General features: G+C 53.2%; 1 protein-coding gene across 3 annotated transcripts in view; it reads left to right on the top strand.

Moving 5' to 3' along the window:
• Positions 1-22,988, top strand: part of DENND2B (DENN domain containing 2B) — a 386,185-nt gene that overhangs the window by 313,745 nt on the left and 49,452 nt on the right. For all 3 annotated transcript variants that reach the window (XM_075326680.1, XM_075326681.1, XM_075326679.1), the window contains 2 exons: positions 1,466-1,575; positions 1,664-1,733. In XM_075326680.1, the coding sequence (XP_075182795.1) occupies positions 1,466-1,575; positions 1,664-1,733 (180 nt within the window). The remainder of the gene's footprint in view (positions 1-1,465; positions 1,576-1,663; positions 1,734-22,988) is intronic.

The following is a 22,988-nucleotide window of genomic DNA, read 5'->3' as shown; positions in this document are numbered from 1 at the left end:
TGCCCCCTATGTACAAGAATATAACTACTATAATACTGCCCCTATGTACAAGAATATAACTACTATAATACTGCTCCTATGTACAAGAATATAACTACTATAATACTGCCCCCTATGTACAGGAATATAACTACTATAATACTGCCCCTATGTACAAGAATATAACTACTATAATACTGCCCCTATGTACAAGAATATATCTATATAATACTGCCCCTATGTACAGGAATATAACTACTATAATACTGCCCCTATGTACAAGAATATAACTACTATAATACTGCTCCTATATACAAGAATATAACTACTATAATACTGCCCCTATATACAAGAATATAACTATATAATACTGCCCCTATATACAAGAATATAACTACTATAATACTGCCCTCTATATACAAGAATATAACTATATAATACTGCCCCTATATACAAGAATATAACTACTATAATACTGCTCCTATATACAAGAATATAACTACTATAATACTGCCCCTATGTACAAGAATATAACTACTATAATACTGCCCTCTATATACAAGAATATAACTATATAATACTGCCCCTATATACAAGAATATAACTAATATAATACTGCCCCTATATACAAGAATATAACTAATATAATACTGCCCCTATATACAAGAATATAACTACTATAATACTGCCCCCTATGTACAAGAACATAACTACTATAATACTGCGCCTATATACAAGAATATAACTACTATAATACTGCCCCTATGTACAAGAATATATCTATATAATACTGCCCCTATGTACAGGAATATAACTACTATAATACTGCCCCTATGTACAAGAATATAACTACTATAATACTGCTCCTATATACAAGAATATAACTACTATAATACTGCCCCTATATACAAGAATATAACTATATAATACTGCCCCTATATACAAGAATATAACTACTATAATACTGCCCTCTATATACAAGAATATAACTATATAATACTGCCCCTATATACAAGAATATAACTACTATAATACTGCTCCTATATACAAGAATATAACTACTATAATACTGCCCCTATGTACAAGAATATAACTACTATAATACTGCCCTCTATATACAAGAATATAACTATATAATACTGCCCCTATATACAAGAATATAACTAATATAATACTGCCCCTATATACAAGAATATAACTAATATAATACTGCCCCTATATACAAGAATATAACTACTATAATACTGCCCCCTATGTACAAGAACATAACTACTATAATACTGCGCCTATATACAAGAATATAACTACTATAATACTGCCCCTATGTACAAGAATATAACTGCTATAATACTGCCCCAAAGTACAGGAATATAACTACTATAATACTGCGCCTATGTACAGGAATATAACTACTATAATACTGCCCTCTATATACAAGAATATAACTATATAATACTGCCCCTCTGGTGCTGTTTCTCCTCCACAGCTGGAGCGCCCCACTAAGCAGGTGCGGGAGGCGGAGGAGCGGCTGCGGGCCATTCCTCAGTTCTGTTTTCCGGACGCTCGGGACTGGGTGCCGGTGTCTGAGTACAGCAGGTGGGTGGCGCCCCCGGTGGTGAGGTGCGGGTCTTGTGGCCGGTGTGTTGGCGGCTGGAGCTGATGGTTTTTTGTCTTTCCGCTGCAGTGAGACCTTCTCCTTCATGCTGACGGGGGAGGACGGCAGCAGGCGGTTCGGCTACTGTCGGCGACTACTTGTAAGTGCCAGATATTCTCTAGCTTTCCCCTCTTGGAGTAAATGCAGATCTCAGTTAATGCTGGAGATTGTAGAGATGATCGGACCCGTGGCAGTTCGGTTCTGCGGGTTCAGCCGGACTTTACATAAAGATCGATTCTGGATCTGGACTTGACCTGAACTCCATTGGAAGTCACTGATTGGGCAGTTCGGGTCTCCGCCCACATGCCACCAGCCATAAGCAGAACATTTCCGTGGTCGGGGTTTTTGGTGCACACTACATCCGATCACACTGCAAGCGGCTGGCATTGTGCTGAGCCCCGAGTGTACCCGAGCACCAAGTGTACCCGAGCACAGCGATGCTCGATGGAGTGGTCAGCCTATGTGCAGCATCCGAACTCCGAACACAAACACTGATTTTTTTTTTTATGTAAAGTCCATACTCGGTACAAACGCCGAACACCGAATTTTACTTTTCAGGTTCACTCATCTTCACTGACTAAAACTGAACGGTATCAGAACGGTTGGATGCGCGTCCTGACCTGACAGCCTTCACAGCTGAGGGTTTGTTACAATGGGGTTCAGTGTAGGAAATATCTTATGTGCTGAATAAGCAGCACAAATGCACTCTGCACAGGACCTCTGCACGGGACAGGTATCCAGCCTCTGCACGGGACCTCTGCACAGGACTGGTATCCAGCCTCTGCACAGGACCTCTGCATGGGACAGGTATCCAGCCTCTGCACAGGACCTCTGCATGGGACAGGTATCCAGCCTCTGCACGGGACCTCTGCATGGGACAGGTATCCAGCCTCTGCACAGGACCTCTGCATGGGACAGGTATCCAGCCTCTGCACGGGACCTCTGCACAGGACTGGTATCCAGCCTCTGCACGGGACCTCTGCACAGGACTGGTATCCAGCCTCTGCACGGGACCTCTGCACAGGACTGGTATCCAGCCTCTGCATGGGACCTCTGCATGGGACAGGTATCCAGCCTCTGCACAGGACCTCTGCATGGGACAGGTATCCAGCCTCTGCACGGGACCTCTGCACAGGACTGGTATCCAGCCTCTGCACGGGACCTCTGCACAGGACTGGTATCCAGCCTCTGCACAGGACCTCTGCACGGGACAGGTATCCAGCCTCTGCACGGGACCTCTGCACAGGACTGGTATCCAGCCTCTGCACGGGACCTCTGCACAGGACTGGTATCCAGCCTCTGCACAGGACCTCTGCACGGGACAGGTATCCAGCCTCTGCACAGGACCTCTGCATGGGACAGGTATCCAGTCTCTGCACGGGACCTCTGCATGGGACAGGTATCCAGCCTCTGCACAGGACCTCTGCATGGGACAGGTATCCAGCCTCTGCACGGGACCTCTGCACAGGACTGGTATCCAGCCTCTGCATGGGACCTCTGCACAGGACTGGTATCCAGCCTCTGCATGGGACCTCTGCATGGGACAGGTATCCAGCCTCTGCACGGGACCTCTGCATGGGACAGGTATCCAGCCTCTGCACGGGACCTCTGCATGGGACAGGTATCCAGCCTCTGCACAGGACCTCTGCACAGGACAGGTATCCAGCCTCTGCACAGGACCTCTGCACAGGACAGGTATCCAGACTCTGCATGGGACCTCTGCACAGGACAGGTATCCAGGCTCTGCTCTGGACCTCTGCACAGGACAGGTATCCAGGCTCTGCACGGGACCTCTGCACAGGACAGGTATCCAGCCTCTGCACAGGACAGGTATCCAGCCTCTGCATGGGACCTCTGCACAGGACAGGTATCCAGGCTCTGCTCTGGACCTCTGCACAGGGCAGGTATCCAGGCTCTGCTCTGGACCTCTGCACAGGACAGGTATCCAGGCTCTGCACAGGACAGGTATCCAGCCTCTGCACAGGACCTCTGCACGGGACTGGTATCCAGCCTCTGCACAGGACAGGTATCCAGCCTCTGCACGAGACCTCTGCACAGGACAGGTATCCAGCCTCTGCACAGGACAGGTATCCAGCCTCTGCATGGGACCTCTGCACAGGACAGGTATCCAGGCTCTGCTCTGGACCTCTGCACAGGACAGGTATCCAGGCTCTGCACGGGACCTCTGCACAGGACAGGTATCCAGCCTCTGCACAGGACCTCTGCACGGGACTGGTATCCAGCCTCTGCACGGGACTGGTATCCAGCCTCTGCACGGGACTGGTATCCAGCCTCTGCACGGGACTGGTATCCAGCCTCTGCACAGGACCTCTGCACAGGACCCCTCACCGTCAGCTCCCGCTCTGTAATCAGTGAACACTCCCAGCATTATATTATTACCGTCTCCCCGGTGACGTCTTATTGTGCAATCACAGCTTTATTTAACTGCACAGCTTTTGTCTGCTGCACGGCGGCGTGACCCGCAGGAATGTGACCGTCATAGTGCAAGTCAGCACAGCTGCGGAGAGCAAACACGCCAACCACACCATGGGGGCGTAGCACTGTGTGCCTCCCGTCACATGCAGGATTAGATACACCGCTCATCAGACAGTATCACACAGGAGAGGATTAGATACACAGCTCAGCAGACAGTATCACACAGGAGAGGATTAGATACACAGCTCAGCAGACAGTATCACACAGGAGAGGATTAGATACACAGCTCAGCAGACAGTATCACACAGGAGAGGATTAGATACACAGCTCAGCAGACAGTATCACACAGGAGAGGATTAGATACACAGCTCAGCACACTGTATCACACAGGAGAGGATTAGATACACCGCTCATCAGACAGTATCACACAGGAGAGGATTAGATACACCGCTCATCAGACAGTATCACACAGGAGAGGATTAGATACACCGCTCATCAGACAGTATCACACAGGAGAGGATTAGATACACGGCTCAGCAGACAGTATCACACAGGAGAGGATTGGATACACGGCTCAGCAGACTGTATCACACAGGAGAGGATTAGATACACCGCTCATCAGACAGTATCACACAGGAGAGGATTAGATACACCGCTCATCAGACAGTATCACACAGGAGAGGATTAGATACACCGCTCATCAGACAGTATCACACAGGAGAGGATTAGATACACGGCTCAGCAGACAGTATCACACAGGAGAGGATTGGATACACGGCTCAGCAGACTGTATCACACAGGAGAGGATTAGATACACGGCTCAGCAGACTGTATCACACAGGAGAGGATTGGATACACGGCTCAGCAGACAGTATCACACAGGAGAGGATTGGATACACGGCTCAGCTTCTCTGCATGCCGTGCGCTGACGCTCTGCAGGTTGCTGGCTCTGCTGTGTGATACACTGATGTTCTATAATCTTTGTATTTGCGTCTCCTGGAGATGGATGTGAGGGGTGATGCAGACTTATTAGCTGCGGTTCTGGTGACGGCGGCTGCTGATCATACAATGGGCAGCGCAAGGATCTCAACTGCCTCGTGCTTTAACTCCGCAGCACAAGCCTCATCTCCAAGTCTCAGTGCTCGTCTTCAGTATGTCATCTGGTGTAGGAATGATGCAGGTCCTGACCGCTGCACACCATCCTTGTACCCCCTTTTTGTTAACATTGGGGTTGGATAATAGTTTGCAGATTCAAGAAAGGAGGTTATGCCAACACAGTGCAGGTTTCCACTACCCATGAGGAAGCGGTAGGACAGTGCAGGTTTCCACCACCCATGAGGAAGCGGTAGGACAGTGCAGGTTTACACCACCCATGAGGAAGCGGTAAGGACAGTGCAGGTTTCCACCACCCATGAGGAAGCGGTAAGGACATTGCAGGTTTCCACCACCCATGAGGAAGCGGTAGGACAGTGCAGGTTTACACCACCCATGAGGAAGCGGTAAGGACAGTGCAGGTTTACACCACCCATGAGGAAGCGGTAAGGACAGTGCAGGTTTACACCACCCATGAGGAAGCGGTAAGGACAGTGCAGGTTTACACCACCCATGAGGAAGCGGTAAGGACAGGGCAGGTTTACACCACCCATGAGGAAGCGGTAAGGGCAGTGCAGGTTTCCACCACCCATGAGGAAGCGGTAAGGACAGTGCAGGTTTACACCACCCATGAGGAAGCGGTAAGGGTAGTGCAGGTTTCCACCACCCATGAGGAAGCGGTAAGGACAGGGCAGGTTTCCACCACCCATGAGGAAGCGGTAAGGACAGTGCAGGTTTCCACCACCCATGAGGAAGCGGTAAGGACAGTGCAGGTTTCCACCACCCATGAGGAAGCGGTAAGGACAGTGCAGGTTTACACCACCCATGAGGAAGCGGTAAGGGCAGTGCAGGTTTACACCACCCATGAGGAAGCGGTAAGGACAGTGCAGGTTTACACCACCCATGAGGAAGCGGTAAGGACAGTGCAGGTTTCCACCACCCATGAGGAAGCGGTAAGGACAGTGCAGGTTTCCACCACCCATGAGGAAGCGGTAAGGACAGGGCAGGTTTACACCACCCATGAGGAAGCGGTAAGGGCAGTGCAGGTTTCCACCACCCATGAGGAAGCGGTAAGGACAGGGCAGGTTTCCACCACCCATGAGGAAGCGGTAAGGACAGTGCAGGTTTCCACCACCCATGAGGAAGCGGTAAGGACAGTGCAGGTTTCCACCACCCATGAGGAAGCGGTAAGGACAGTGCAGGTTTACACCACCCATGAGGAAGCGGTAAGGACAGTGCAGGTTTACACCACCCATGAGGAAGCGGTAAGGACAGTGCAGGTTTCCACCACCCATGAGGAAGCTGTAAGGACAGGGCAGGTTTACACCACCCATGAGGAAGCGGTAAGGACAGTGCAGGTTTACACCACCCATGAGGAAGCGGTAAGGACAGTGCAGGTTTCCACCACTCATGAGGAAGCGGTAAGGACAGTGCAGGTTTACACCACCCATGAGGAAGCTGTAAGGACAGGGCAGGTTTACACCACCCATGAGGAAGCGGTAAGGACAGGTTTACACCCCCCATGAGGAAGCGGTAAGGGCAGGTTTACACCCCCCATGAGGAAGCGGTAAGGGCAGGTTTGCACCCCCCATGAGGAAGCGGTAAGGGCAGGTTTGCACCCCCCATGAGGAAGCGGTAAGGGCAGGTTTACACCCCCCATGAGGAAGCGGTAAGGGCAGGTTTACACCCCCCATGAGGAAGCGCTAAGGACAGTGCAGGTTTACACCACCCATGAGGAAGCGGTAAGGGCAGTGCAGGTTTACACCACCCATGAGGAAGCGGTAAGGGCAGTGCAGGTTTACACCACTCATGAGGAAGCGGTAAGGGCAGTGCAGGTTTACACCACTCATGAGGAAGCGGTAAGGGCAGTGCAGGTTTACACCACTCATGAGGAAGCGGTAAGGGCAGTGCAGGGTTACACCACCCATGAGGAAGCGGTAAGGGCAGTGCAGGGTTACACCACCCATGAGGAAGCGGTAAGGGCAGTGCAGGTTTACACCACTCATGAGGAAGCGGTAAGGGCAGTGCAGGGTTACACCACCCATGAGGAAGCGGTAAGGACAAGGCAGGTTTCCACCACCCATGAGGAAGCGGTAAGGGCAGTGCAGGGTTACACCACCCATGAGGAAGCGGTAAGGGCAGTGCAGGTTTACACCACTCATGAGGAATCGGTAAGGACAAGGCAGGTTTCCACCACCCATGAGGAAGCGGTAAGGGCAGTGCAGGGTTACACCACCCATGAGGAAGCGGTAAGGGCAGTGCAGGTTTACACCACTCATGAGGAAGCGGTAAGGGCAGTGCAGGTTTACACCACTCATGAGGAAGCGGTAAGGGCAGTGCAGGGTTACACCACTCATGAGGAAGCGGTAAGGACAGGGCAGGTTTACACCACTCATGAGGAAGCGGTAAGGGCAGTGCAGGTTTACACCACTCATGAGGAATCGGTAAGGACAAGGCAGGTTTCCACCACCCATGAGGAAGCGGTAAGGGCAGTGCAGGTTTACACCACTCATGAGGAAGCGGTAAGGGCAGTGCAGGGTTACACCACTCATGAGGAAGCGGTAAGGACAAGGCAGGTTTCCACCACCCATGAGGAAGCGGTAAGGGCAGTGCAGGTTTCCACCACCCATGAGGAAGCGGTAAGGGCAGTGCAGGGTTACACCACCCATGAGGAAGCGGTAAGGACAAGGCAGGTTTACACCACCCATGAGGAAGCGGTAAGGACAGGGCAGGTTTACACCACCCATGAGGAAGCGGTAAGGGCAGTGCAGGTTTACACCACTCATGAGGAATCGGTAAGGACAAGGCAGGTTTCCACCACCCATGAGGAAGCGGTAAGGACAAGGCAGGTTTCCACCACCCATGAGGAAGCGGTAAGGACAAGGCAGGTTTCCACCACCCATGAGGAAGCGGTAAGCACATGAAGAAGGCGAGCAGCAGGTTTTGACTGCCCATGGGCACTAGAGCTCGTTGCTGGTTTGGACCATCCATAAAGAACAGAGATGAGTTAGACAACTCTAGGGTTATACTGCCCCTAAGGAATAGAGGTGAGCCAGCTAGGAGCATAGGAGACCCATGAGCGGTGGAGATCAGCCACCCATAAGCAGGTTTACACCACCCAAGAGAAATGGGGATATGCTAAACTAGCACTGGGCTGTCCCATCGCTTTCCTAAATATGCATTGGCGTAACTCATCTTCAAATCCTTCTGAAGCGTGTAAACATGCACTGATGAGGCCATATTGCTTCCTCCTGGGTGGTCTACACCTGCACTGACTAGCCCATATTGTTTCCTCCTGGGTGGTCTACACCTGCACTGACTAGCCCATATTGCTTCCTCCGGGGTGGTCTACACCTGCACTGATGAGGCCATATTCCTTCCTCCTGGGTGGTCTACATCTACACTGATGAGCCCATATTGCTTCCTCCGGGGTGGTCTACACCTGCACTGACTAGCCCATATTGCTTCCTCCTGGGTGGTCTACACCTGCACTGACGAGCCCATATTGCTTCCTCCGGGGTGGTCTACACCTGCACTGACTGGCCCATATTGTTTCCTCCTGGGTGATCTACACCTGCACTGACTAGCCCATATTGCTTCCTCCGGGGTGGTCTACACCTGCACTGATGAGGCCATATTGCTTCCTCCTGGGTGGTCTACATCTACACTGACGAGCCCATATTGCTTCCTCCGGGGTGGTCTACACCTGCACTGACAAGCCCATATTGCTTCCTCCTGGGTGGTCTACACCTGCACTGATGAGGCCATATTGCTTCCTCCTGGGTGGTCTACATCTACACTGACGAGCCCATATTGCTTCCTCCGGGGTGGTCTACACCTGCACTGACAAGCCCATATTGCTTCCTCCTGGGTGGTTTACACCTGCACTGATGAGCTTATATTGCTTCCTCCGGGGTGGTCTACACCTGCACTGACGAGCCCATATTGCTTCCTCCTGGGTGGTCTACACCTACACTGATGAGCTTATATTGCTTCCTCCGGGGTGGTCTACACCTGCACTGACGAGCCCATATTGCTTCCTCCTGGGTGGTTTACACCTGCACTGACTAGCCCATATTGCTTCCTCCGGGGTGGTCTACACCTGCACTGACGAGCCCATATTGCTTCCTCCTGGGTGGTCTACACCTACACTGATGAGCCCATATTGCTTCCTCTGGGGTGGTCTACACCTGCACTGACGAGCCCATATTGCTTCCTCCTGGGTGGTCTACACCTGCACTGACTAGCCCATATTGCTTCCTCCGGGGTGGTCTACACCTGCACTGACTAGCCCATATTGCTTCCTCCTGGGTGGTCTACACCTGCACTGACTAGCCCATATTGCTTCCTCCGGGGTGGTGTCTACACCTGCACTGACGAGCCCATATTGCTTCCTCCGGGGTGGTGTCTACACCTGCACTGACGAGCCCATATTGCTTCCTCTGGGGTGGTCTACAGCTACACTGACGAGCCCATATTGCTTCCTCCGGGGTGGTCTACAGCTACACTGACGAGCCCATATTGCTTCCTCCTGGGTGGTCTACACCTGTACTGACGAGCCCATATTGCTTCAACCCAGGGACCGCGCCCTCCTCCCTACAACCCAGGAGCAGGGCCCTCCGCCCTACAACCCAGGAGCAGGGCCCTCCGCCCTACAACCCAGGAGCAGCGCCCTCCGCCCTACAACCCAGGAGCAGCGCCCTCAGCCCTACAACCCAGGAGCAGGGCCCTCCGCCCTACAACCCAGGAGCAGCGCCCTCAGCCCTACAAGCCAGGAGCAGCGCCCTCTGCCCTACAACCCAGGAGCAGCGCCCTCAGCCCTACAACCCAGGAGCAGGGCCCTCCGCCCTACAACCCAGGAGCAGCGCCCTCAGCCCTACAAGCCAGGAGCAGCGCCCTCTGCCCTACAACCCAGGGACAGCGCCCTCTGCCCTATAACCCAGGGACAGCGCCCTCCGCCCTACAACCCAGGAGCAGCGCCGTCAGCCCTACAACCCAGGGACAGCGCCCTCTGCCCTACAACCCAGGGACAGCGCCCTCTGCCCTACAACCCAGGAACAGCGCCCTCAGCCCTACAACCCAGGGAGAGCGCCCTCTGCCCTACAACCCAGGGAGAGCGCCCTCTGCCCTACAACCCAGGGACAGCGCCCTCTGCCCTACAACCCAGGGACAGTGCCCTCTGCCCTACAACCCAGGGACAGCGTCCTCTGCCCTACAACCCAGGGACAGCGCCCTCTGCCCTACAACCCAGGGACAGCGCCCTCTGCCCTACAACCCAGGGACAGCGCCCTCTGCCCTACAACCCAGGGACAGCGCCCTCAGCCCTACAACCCAGGGACAGCGCCCTCAGCCCTACAACCCAGGAGCAGCGCCCTCTGCCCTACAACCCAGGAGCAGCGCCCTCTGCCCTACAACCCAGGAGCAGCGCCCTCTGCCCTACAACCCAGGGACAGCGCCCTCTGCCCTACAACCCAGGGACAGCGCCCTCTGCCCTACAACCCAGGGACAGCGCCCTCTGCCCTACAACCCAGGAGCAGCGCCCTCTGCCCTACAACCCAGGGACAGCGCCCTCTGCACTACAACCCAGGGACAGCGCGCTCAGCCCTACAACCCAGGGACAGCGCCCTCTGCCCTACAACCCAGGGACACACTGTATATAGGTGCGGTGTATACAGGATATGGGTGGACACGCTGTATATAGGTGCGATGTATACAGGATATGGGTGGACACGCTGTATATAGGTGCGGTGTATACAGGATATGGATGGACACGCTGTATATAGGTGCGGTGTATACAGGATATGGGTGGACACGCTGTATATAGGTGCGGTGTATACAGGATATGGGTGGACACGCTGTATATAGGCGACGTGTATACAGGATATGGGTGGACACACTGTATATAGGTGCGGTGTATACAGGATATGGGTGGACACACTGTATATAGGTGCGATGTATACGGGATATGGGTGGACGCGCTGTATATAGGTGCGGTGTATACAGGATATGGGTGGATGCGCTGTATATAGGTGCGGTGTATACAGGATATGGGTGGACACACTGTATATAGGTGCGGTGTATACAGGATATGGGTGGACACGCTGTATATAGGTGCGGTGTATACAGGATATGGGTGGACACGCTGTATACAGGTGTGTATACAGGATATGGGGTGGACACACTGTATATAGGTGCGGTGTATACAGGATATGGGTGGACACACTGTATACAGGTGCGGTGTATACAGGATATGGGGTGGACACACTGTATATAGGTGCGGTGTATACAGGAGATGGGTGGACACACTGTATATAGGTGCGGTGTATACAGGAGATGGGTGGACACACTGCATATAAGTGCGGTGTATACAGGATATGGGTGGACACGCTGCATATAGGTGCGGTGTATACAGGATATGGGTGGACACACTGTATATAGGTGCGGTGTATACAGGATATGGGTGGACACACTGTATAGAGGTGCGGTGTATACAGGATATGGGTGGACACACTGTATAGAGGTGCGGTGTATACAGGATATGGGTGGACACACTGTATATAGGTGCGGTGTATACAGTATATGGGTGGACACACTGTATATAGGTGCGGTGTATACAGGATATGGGTGGACACACTGTATATAGGTGCGGTGTATACAGGAGATGGGTGGACACACTGTATATAGGTGCGGTGTATACAGGATATGGGTGGACACACTGTATATAGGTGCGGTGTATACAGGATATGGGTGGACACACTGTATATAGGTGCGGTGTATACAGGATATGGGTGGACACACTGTATATAGGTGCGGTGTATACAGGAGATGGGTGGACACACTGTATATAGGTGCGGTGTATACAGGAGATGGGTGGACACACTGTATATAGGTGCGGTGTATACAGGAGATGGGTGGACACACTGTATATAGGTGCGGTGTATACAGGATATGGGTGGACACACTGTATATAGGTGCGGTGTATACAGGATATGGGTGGACACACTGTATAATCCTTGAAATAATGATCAGCTGAAAAGGTTCTAATTGGCCAATGTCCCGTTTATGAATATGGCCACCAGGAAGATAGAGCTTCATTCTGTGAACACAAGAAGCCGCTGTTCCCCAGTCATCACTAGTTCTAGTTGTCATCTCCACCAGTTTCCGTGGCTAGTGGTTCTAGTGGCCATGATGAATATTTACCTTAGAGAAGCCCAAAGCCCCAAACTCTGGGGTAAATGATACCTCTTGGGTGGAGGACCATGGGGCGCTTTGTGGGGATGATGGAGGACTAGAGCATGATGATGCCTCCTATACTGAGCTCGGCATTTGTCGCACCGGGCTCTCCTGACAGTTTCTTCAGCATTTTCTTGATTTGAACCTCGGTTTGGCTCTTTACTTGGTACAAGACACTGGGTGAGATCCGTTCCAAGATTCTTTGAAAGCTTCTTGGCCCTTGAGCATGTACTTATAGGAGGGATTCGACTGCTCTTTTGGAAGCGCTCGTGCAGCAATTCTTCTGATCATTAGTCACTGGGACTGTGGGTTTTATGAAGGAAATCGCATGAGGACTTGTGTCCACGCTCACACGTCTCATAGTGTAACACTGCACTGATCTCACGTTTCATGTTCTACGTGTGGTCTGTGGGGGACACTGCAAGACCATGGGGTGCAGTTATTCATCCAGAAGAGTGAAGTCTCCGGACCTGAGGTCCAAATCGCCTCATCTGAATCCCGGGATTAGAGCAGCGTGTGGTTTACATCCACTTATTGTATTGGCAAATCTCAGAGATTACTCATAGATCACTATGGAGACTAACATTGTAAGACACAAACACAGGCCGGAATAATGCCATTACCGGGGTCAGGATCCGGAGCATTTACATTTCCTCGTTATTGATAATCTGATTACTGGAGAACTCATGATGTGACCGCTGTCTGTGTATGGCGGTGACCAGAGCAAAACCAAGAGGCTGAGGACATGACCCTATAACTAAACTGGACTCACAAATGGTGGTAAATGATCCAGATATCATATAAAGAGAGGGGAACATTCAACTGTGCAAAAATATACTGCGAACCTGGCCTAATGGTGTGAAAACATTCCACCCCAGAAACGTCCCCCTCCTCCCCCTTTCTCCACCTTTCCCATTCATTTATCCCTTTTCTCAATCGCCCATTCCTCTTCCCTCTCTTATTCCCCCTTCCATCTCCTCTGCTCATTTCCCTCTAACTCCTCCTTTGCCCATTCCCCCCTTCCTTCTCCGCCCATTCTCCCCTCCTTCTCCGCCCATTCTCCCCCCTTCCTTCTCCGCCCATTCTCCCCCCTTCCTTCTCCGCCCATTCTCCCCCTCCTTCTCCGCTCATTCTCCCATTTCTTCTCTGCTCTTTCTCCCCCTTCTTCTCCGCTCATTCTCCTTTTCCTTGTCCAGTCATTCTCCCCCTCCTTCTACGCTCAATCCCCCCTTCCTTCTCTGCTCAATCCCTCCCTTCCTCCTCCGCTCATTCTCCCCTTCCTCCTCCGCTCATTCTTCCCTTCCTTCTCCTCTCCTCATTCTCCCTTCTTTTCCGCTCATTTGCCCTCCTCCTCCACTCATTCTCCCCTTCCTTCTCCCTTCCTCCTCCGCTCATTCTCCCTTATCCTCCTCCGCTCATTCTCCCTTATCCTCCTCCGCTCATTCTCCCTTATCCTCCTCCGCTCATTCTCCCTTATCCTCCTCCGCTCATTCTCCCTTATCCTCCTCCGCTCATTCTCCCTTATCCTCCTCCGCTCATTCTCCCTTATCCTCCTCCGCTCATTCTCCCTTATCCTCCTCCGCTCATTCTCCCTTCTCCTCTTCTGCTCATTCTCCCTTCTCCTCCTCCGCTCATTCTCCCTTCTCCTCCTCCGCTCATTCTCCCTTCTCCTCCTCCGCTCATTCTCCCTTCTCCTCCTCCGCTCATTCTCCCTTCTCCTCCTCCGCTCATTCTCTCTTCCTCCTCCGCTCATTCTCTCTTCCTCCTCCGCTCATTCTCCCTTCTCCTCCTCCGCTCATTCTCCCTTCTCCTCCTCCTCTCATTCTCCATTCCTCCTCCGCTCATTCTCCCTTCTCCTCCTCCTCCTCTCATTCTCCCTTCTCCTCCGCTCATTCTCCCTTCTCCTCCTCCGCTCATTCTCCCTTCTCCTCCTCCTCTCATTCTCCCTTCTCCTCCTCCGCTCATTCTCTCTTCCTCCTCCGCTCATTCTCCCTTCTTTTCCGCTCATTCTCCCTTCTCCTCCTCCGCTCATTCTCCCTTCTCCTCCTCCTCTCATTCTCCCTTCTCCTCCTCCTCTCATTCTCCCTTCTCCTCCTCCTCTCATTCTCCCTCCTCCTCCTCTCATTCTCCCTCCTCCTCCTCTCATTCTCCCTCCTCCTCCTCTCATTCTCCCTTCTCCTCCTCTCATTCTCCCTTCTCCTCCGCTCATTCTCCCTTCTCCTCCTCCTCTCATTCTCCCTTCTCCTCCTCCTCTCATTCTCCCTTCTCCTCCTCCTCTCATTCTCCCTTCTCCTCCTCCTCTCATTCTCCCTTCTCCTCCTCCGCTCATTCTCCCTTCTCCTCCTCCGCTCATTCTCCCTTCTCCTCCTCCGCTCATTCTCCCTTCTCTTCCTCCGCTTATTCTCCCTCATCCTCCGCTTATTCTCCCTCATCCTCCGCTCATTCTCCCTTCTCTTCCTCCGCTCATTTTCCCTTCTCCTCCTCCACTCATTCTCCCTCATCCTCTGCTCATTCTCCCTTCTCCTCCTCCGCTCATTCTCCCTTCTCTTCCTCCGCTCATTCTCCGTCCTCCTCCTCCGCTCATTCTCCCTCCTCCTCCGCTCATTCTCTCTTCTCCTCCTCCGCTCATTCTCCCTTCTCCTCCTCCTCTCATTCTCCCTCCTCCTCCGCTTATTCTCCCTTCTCCTCCTCCGCTCATTCTCCCTTCTCTTCCTCCGCTTATTCTCCCTTCTCCTCCTCCGCTCATTCTCCCTTCTCCTCCTCTGCTCATTCTCCCTCCTCCTCCGCTCATTCTCTCTTCTCCTCCTCCGCTCATTCTCCCTTCTCTTCCTCCGCTCATTCTCCCTTCTCTTCCTCCGCTCATTCTCCCTTCTCTTCCTCCGCTCATTCTCCCTCCTCCTCCTCCGCTCATTCTCCCTCCTCCTCCGCTCATTCTCCCTCATCCTCCTCCGCTCATTCTCCCTTCTTCTCCTCCGCTCATTCTCCCTCATCCTCCGCTCATTCTCCCTTCTCTTCCTCCGCTTATTCTCCCTTCTCCTCCTCCACTCATTCTCCCTTCTCCTCCTCCGCTCATTCTCCCTTCTCCTCCTCCGCTTATTCTCCCTTCTCCTCCGCTCATTCTCCCTCCTCCTCCTCCTCCGCTCATTCTCTCTTCTCCTCCTCCGCTCATTCTCTCTTCCTCCTCCGCTCATTCTCTCTTCTCCTCCTCCGCTCATTCTCTCTTCCTCCTCCGCTCATTCTCCCTTCTCTTCCTCCGCTTATTCTCCCTCATCCTCCGCTTATTCTCCCTCATCCTCCGCTCATTCTCCCTTCTCTTCCTCCGCTCATTCTCCCTTCTCCTCCTCCGCTCATTCTCCCTTCTCTTCCTCCGCTTATTCTCCCTCATCCTCCGCTCATTCTCCCTTCTCTTCCTCCGCTCATTCTCCCTCATCCTCCGCTCATTCTCCCTTCTCCTCCTCCGCTCATTCTCCCTCATCCTCCGCTCATTCTCCCTTCTCTTCCTCCGCTCATTCTCCCTTCTCCTCCTCCACTCATTCTCCCTTCTCCTCCTCCACTCATTCTCCCTTCTCCTCCTCCGCTCATTCTCCCTTCTCCTCCTCCGCTCATTCTCCCTTCTCCTCCTCCGCTCATTCTCCCTTCTCTTCCTCCGCTCATTCTCCCTTCTCTTCCTCCGCTCATTCTCCCTTCTTCTCCTCCGCTCATTCTCCCTTCTCCTCCTCCTCTCATTCTCCCTTCTCCTCCTCCGCTCATTCTCCCTTCTCCTCCTCCGCTCATTCTCCCTTCTCCTCCTCCTCTCATTGTCCCTTCTCCTCCTCCTCCGCTCATTCTCCCTTCTCCTCCGCTTATTCTCCCTTCTCCTCCTCCGCTCATTCTCCCTTCTCCTCCGCTTATTCTCCCTTCTCCTCCTCCGCTCATTCTCCCTTCTCCTCCGCTTATTCTCCCTTCTCCTCCTCCGCTCATTCTCCCTTCTCCTCCTCCGCTCATTCTCCTTTCTCCTCCTCCGCTCATTCTCCCTTCTCCTCCTCTGATTCTCCCTTCTCCTCCTCTCATTCTCCCTTCTCCTTCGCTCATTCTCCCTTCTCCTCCGCTCATTCTCCCTTCTCCTCCGCTCATTCTCCCTTCTCCTCCGCTCATTCTCCCTTCTCCTCCGCTTATTCTCCCTTCTCCTCCGCTTATTCTCCCTTCTCCTCCTCCGCTTATTCTCCCTTCTCCTCCTCCGCTTATTCTCCCTTCTCCTCCTCCGCTCATTCTCCCTTCTCCTCCTCCGCTCATTCTCCCTTCTCCTCCTCCGCTTATTCTCCCTTCTCCTCCTCCGCTCATTCTCCCTTCTCTTCCTCCGCTTATTCTCCCTTCTCCTCCTCCACTCATTCTCCTTTCTCCTCCTCCGCTCATTCTCCCTTCTCCTCCTCCGCTCATTCTCCCTTCTCCTCCTCCGCTCATTCTCCCTCCTCCTCCGCTCATTCTCCCTTCTCTTCCTCCGCTTATTCTCCCTCCTCCTCCTCCGCTTATTCTCCCTCCTCCTCCTCCGCTTATTATCCCTTCTCCTCCTCCGCTCATTCTCCTTTCTCCTCCTCTGATTCTCCCTTCTCCTCCTCTCATTCTCCCTTCTCCTTCGCTCATTCTCCCTTCTCCTCCGCTCATTCTCCCTTCTCCTCCGCTCATTCTCCCTTCTCCTCCGCTCATTCTCCCTTCTCCTCCGCTCATTCTCCCTTCTCCTCCGCTTATTCTCCCTTCTCCTCCTCCGCTTATTCTCCCTTCTTCTCCTCCGCTCATTCTCCCTTCTCTTCCTCCGCTTATTCTCCCTTCTCCTCCTCCGCTTATTCTCCCTTCTCCTCCTCCGCTCATTCTCCCTTCTCTTCCTCCGCTTATTCTCCCTTCTCCTCCTCCACTCATTCTCCTTTCTCCTCCGCTCATTCTCCCTTCTCCTCCTCTGCTCATTCTCCCTCCTCCTCCGCTCATTCTCTCTTCTCCTCCTCCGCTCATTCTCCCTTCTCTTCCTCCGCTCATTCTCCCTTCTCTTCCTCCGCTCATTCTCCCTCCTCCTCCTCCGCTCATTCTCCCTCATCCTCCTCCGCTCATTCTCCCTTCTTCTCCTCCGCTCATTCTCCCTCATCCTCCGCTCATTCTCCCTTCTCTTCCTCCGCTTATTCTCCCTTCTCCTCCTCCACTCATTCTCCCTTCTCCTCCTCCGCTCATTCTCCCTTCTCCTCCTCCGCTTATTCTCCCTTCTCCTCCGCTCATTCTCCCTCCTCCTCCTCCTCCGCTCATTCTCCCTCCTCCTCCTCCGCTCATTCTCCCTCCTCCTCCTCCGCTCATTCTCCCTTCTCCTCCTCCGCTCATTCTCTCTTCCTCCTCCGCTCATTCTCCCTTCTCCTCCTTCGCTCATTCTCCCTCCTCCTCCGCTCATTCTCCCTTCTCTTCCTCCGCTTATTCTCCCTCATCCTCCGCTCATTCTCCCTTCTCTTCCTCCGCTCATTCTCCCTCATCCTCCGCTCATTCTCCCTTCTCCTCCTCCGCTCATTCTCCCTCATCCTCCGCTCATTCTCCCTTCTCTTCCTCCGCTCATTCTCCCTTCTCTTCCTCCGCTCATTCTCCCTTCTCCTCCTCCGCTCATTCTCCCTTCTCCTCCTCCTCCGCTCATTCTCCCTTCTCCTCCGCTCATTCTCCCTTCTCCTCCGCTTATTCTCCCTTCTCCTCCTCCGCTCATTCTCCCTTCTCCTCCGCTTATTCTCCCTTCTCCTCCTCCGCTCATTCTCCCTTCTCCTCCGCTTATTCTCCCTTCTCCTCCTCCGCTCATTCTCCCTTCTCCTCCGCTTATTCTCCCTTCTCCTCCTCCGCTCATTCTCCTTTCTCCTCCTCCGCTCATTCTCCCTTCTCCTCCGCTCATTCTCCCTTCTCCTCCTCTCATTCTCCCTTCTCCTCCTCTCATTCTCCCTTCTCCTCCGCTCATTTTCCCTTCTCCTCCGCTCATTCTCCCTTCTCCTCCGCTCATTCTCCCTTCTCCTCCGCTCATTCTCCCTTCTCCTCCGCTCATCCTCTCTTCCTCCACCGCTCATTCTCCCTTCTCCTCCACTCATTCTCCCTTCTCCTCCTCCACTCATTCTCCCTTCTCCTCCACTCATTCTCCCTTCTCCTCCTCCGCTCATTCTCCCTTCTCCTCCTCCGCTCATTCTCTCTTCCTCCTCCGCTCATTCTCCCTTCTCCTCCGCTCATTCTCCCTTCTCCTCCGCTCATTCTCCCTTCTCCTCCGCTCATTCTCCCTTCTCCTCCGCTCATTCTCCCTTCCACCTCCGCTCATTCTCCCTTCTCCTCCTCCGCTCATTCTCCCTTCTCCTCCTCCGCTCATTCTCCCTTCTCCTCCTCCGCTCATTCTCCCTTCTCCTCCTCCGCTCATTCTCCCTTCTCCTCCTCCGCTCATTCTCCCTTCTCCTCCTCCGCTCATTCTCCCTTCTCCTCCTCCGCTCATTCTCCCTTCTCCTCCTCCGCTCATTCTCCCTTCTCCTCCTCCGCTCATTCTCCCTTCTCCTCCGCTCATTCTCCCTTCTCCTCCTCTGCTTATTCTCCCTCCTCCTCCGCTCATTCTCCCTTCTCCTCCGCTCATTCTCCCTTCTCCTCCGCTCATTCTCCCTTCTCCTCCGCTCATTCTCCCTTCTCCTCCGCTCATTCTCCCTTCTCCTCCGCTCATTCTCCCTCCTCCTCCTCCTCCGCTCATTCTCCCTCCTCCTCCTCCGCTCATTCTCCCTTCTCCTCCGCTCATTCTCTCTTCTCCTCCTCCGCTCATTCTCTCTTCCTCCTCCGCTCATTCTCCCTTCTCCTCCTTCGCTCATTCTCCCTCCTCCTCCGCTCATTCTCCCTTCTCTTCCTCCGCTTATTCTCCCTTCTTCTCCTCCGCTCATTCTCCCTCTTCCTCCGCTCATTCTCCCTCCTCCTCCGCTCATTCTCCCTTCCTCCTCCGCTCATTCTCCCTTCTCCTCCTTCGCTCATTCTCCCTTTTCCTCCTCCGCTCATTCTCCCTTCTCCTCCTCCGCTCATTCTCCCTCCTCCTCCGGCAATTCTCCCTTCTCCTCCTCCGCTCATTCTCCCTTCTCCTCCTCCGCTCATTCTCCCTTCTCCTCCTCCGCTCATTCTCCCTCCTCCTCCGCTCATTCTCCCTCCTCCTCCGCTCATTCTCCCTCCTCCTCCGCTCATTCTCCCTTCTCCTCCGCTCATTCTCCCTTCTCCTCCTCCGCTCATTCTCCCTCCTCCTCCGCTCATTCTCCCTTCTCCTCCTCCGCTCATTCTCCCTCCTCCTCCGCTCATTCTCCCTCCTCCTCCTCCGCTCATTCTCCCTCCTCCTCCTCCTCTCATTCTCCCTTCTCCTCCGCTCATTCTCCCTCCTCCTCCTCCGCTCATTCTCCCTTCTCCTCCTCCGCTCATTCTCCCTTCTCCTCTGCTCATTCTCCCTCCTCCTCCTCCGCTCATTCTCCCTTCTCCTCCGCTCATTCTCCCTCCTCCTCCTCCGCTCATTCTCCCTTCTCCTCCTCCGCTCATTCTCCCTTCTCCTCCTCCGCTCATTCTCTCTTCTCCTCCTCCGCTCATTCTCTCTTCCTCCTCCGCTCATTCTCCCTTCTCCTCCTCCTCCTCCGCTCATTCTCCCTTCTCCTCCGCTCATTCTCCCTCCTCCTCCTCCGCTCATTCTCCCTCCTCCTCCTCCGCTCATTCTCCCTTCTCCTCCGCTCATTCTCCCTTCTCTTCCTCCGCTTATTCTCCCTCCTCCTCCGCTCATTCTCCCTTCTCCTTCTCCGCTCATTCTCCCTTCTCCTTCTCCGCTCATTCTCCCTTCTCCTCCTCCTCTCATTCTCCCTTCCTCCTCTGCTCATTCTCTCTTCTCTTCCTCCGCTTATTCTCCCTCCTCCTCCGCTCATTCTCCCTTCTCCTCCTCCTCCTCTCATTCTCCCTTCCTCCTCTGCTCATTCTCTCTTCTCTTCCTCCGCTTATTCTCCCTCCTCCTCCGCTCATTCTCCCTTCTCTTCCTCCTCAGCTCATTCTCCCTTCTCCTCCGCTCATTCTCCCTCCTCCTCCGCTCATTCTCTCTTCCTCCTCAGCTCATTCTCCCTTCTCCTCCTCTGCTCATTCTCCCTTCTCTTCCTCCGCTCATTCTCCCTTCTCTTCCTCCGCTTATTCTCCCTTCTCCTCCTCCGCTTATTCTCCCTTCTCCTTCTCCGCTCATTCTCCCTTCTCCTCCTCCGCTCATTCTCCCTTCTCCTTCTCCGCTCATTCTCCCTTCTCTTCCTCCGTTCATTCTCCCTTCTCCTCCTCCGCTCATTCTCCCTTCTCCTTCTCCGCTCATTCTCCCTTCTCCTCCTCCGCTCATTCTCCCTTCCTCCTCTGCTCATTCTCCCTTCTCTTCCTCCGCTTATTCTCCCTCCTCCTTCGCTCATTCTCCCTTCTCTTCCTCCTCAGCTCATTCTCCCTTCTCCTCCTCCGCTCATTCTCCCTTCTCCTCCTCCTCTCATTCTCCCTTCCTCCTCTGCTCATTCTCCCTTGTCTTCCTCTGCTTATTCTCCCTCCTCCTCCGCTCATTCTCCCTTCTCTTCCTCCTCAGCTCATTCTCCCTTTTTCCTCCTCCGCTCATTCTCCCTCCTCCTCCGCTCATTCTCTCTTCCTCCTCAGCTCATTCTCCCTTCTCCTCCTCTGCTCATTCTCCCTTCTCTTCCTCCGCTCATTCTCCCTTCTCTTCCTCCGCTCATTCTCCCTTCTCCTCCTCCGCTTATTCTCCCTTCTCCTTCTCCGCTCATTCTCCCTTCTCCTCCTCCGCTCATTCTCCCTTCTCCTCCTCCGCTCATTCTCCCTTCTCCTTCTCCGCTCATTCTCCCTTCTCTTCCTCCGCTCATTCTCCCTTCTCCTCCTCCGCTCATTCTCCCTCCTCCTCCTCCGCTCATTCTCCCTTCTCCTCCTCCGCTCATTCTCCCTTCTCCTCCGCTCATTCTCCCTTCTCCTTCTCCGCTCATTCTCCTTTCTCCTCCTCCGCTCATTCTCCCTCCTCCTCCGCTCATTCTCCCTTCTCTTCCTCCGCTCATTCTCTCTTCCTCCTCCGCTCATTCTCTCTTCCTCCTCCGCTCATTCTCCCTTCTCCTCCTCCGCTCATTCTCCCTTCTCCTCCTCCGCTTATTCTCCCTCCTCCTCCGCTCATTCTCCCTTCTCCTCCTCCGCTTATTCTCCCTCCTCCTCCGCTCATTCTCCCTTCTCCTCCGCTCATTCTCCCTTCTCCTCCTCCGCTTATTCTCCCTCCTCCTCCGCTCATTCTCCCTTCTCCTCCTCCGCTCATTCTCCCTCCTCCTCCGCTCATTCTCCCTTCTCTTCCTCCCCTGCTCATTCTCCCTCCTCCTCCGCTCATTCTCTCTTCTCCTCCTCCGCTCATTCTCCCTCCTCCTCCGCTTATTCTCCCTTCTCCTCCTCCGCTCATTCTCCCTTCTCCTCCTCCGCTCATTCTCCCTCCTCCTCCGCTTATTCTCCCTCCTCCTCCGCTCATTCTCTCATTCCTCCCCTTTTTCTTTTCATTCACATCCTATATTCAGAGTGTAATCTCAGCATAATCTGTTAGATTATTGAAGCCGTGCCCATGTTAGGAGCTGACTGCGGGCGCTTCATTTCTGGCTCTTGTGACATCATCTTCTCCAGTTTCCAGATTTCACAGTTAGGACTCCCCATTTTCCGTGAAGCTGCAGTTTTGGGGTTAGGACACAGTGTGGAGTGCGGCTGTAGCGCTGTTCGTAGTGTGGATTGTAATCTCAGCAGATATTGCTGCTGGACGCGGCTGTGGCTCAGGAATGTGATGCTGTTCCTGGCAGCCAGCACCGCACTCTTTCCTGGTGTCTCTCCAGGACTGCTGGCTGCATTCAGAATTCCTTCAGATTTGACACAATGGGGTTTAACCAAAATCCAGCATACTTGCTGTAATCACCGCGGCCGGCCGTCTCCTCTGCCTAATATGGACAAAAGACGAGATCCCGGCCCTGTGATGTGCTGAGATCCGGAGATCTGGAGATCCGGAATCCTGCACCTGTCACTGTGCTTTATGCCTTCAGATCATACGGCAGAAATTGTCGGTAAAGATTAATCCCACCTGGAATAAAAATCCCCAGAAACTCAAGAGCCTCAAAATAATTGGATCTTTGTATCAGAAAAAGCTAAACTGCTGTGCAGATATCATAACCGGAACACCGAAACCTCCGAACCAGGGACCGAACTAAGTGTGATCGACATCCGCGGCTCTAATCTAGTCCCCGATACCGCCCCACATAATCCCCAGTCTATAACCTGTCCTCTCCATACATCTCTCCCTAATCTCCAGTATATAGCCTGTCCTCTCGATACATCTCTCCCTAATCTCCAGTATATAGCCTGTCCTCTCCATACATCTCTCCCTAATCTCCAGTATATAATCTGTCCTCTCCATACATCTCTCCCTAATCTCCAGTATATAACCTGTCCTCTCCATACATCTCTCCCTAATCTCCAGTATATAGCCTGTCCTCTCCATACATCTCTCCCTAATCTCCAGTATATAATCTGTCCTCTCCATACATCTCTCCCTAATCTCCAGTATATAACC

Source organism: Anomaloglossus baeobatrachus, chromosome 10 (assembly GCF_048569485.1).
Source record: "Anomaloglossus baeobatrachus isolate aAnoBae1 chromosome 10, aAnoBae1.hap1, whole genome shotgun sequence".
In the NCBI taxonomy this organism is placed as follows: Eukaryota; Metazoa; Chordata; class Amphibia; order Anura; family Aromobatidae; genus Anomaloglossus; species Anomaloglossus baeobatrachus.
Note: the sequence above shows the minus strand (reverse complement) of the source record. Positions and strands in the feature narration are given on the sequence as shown.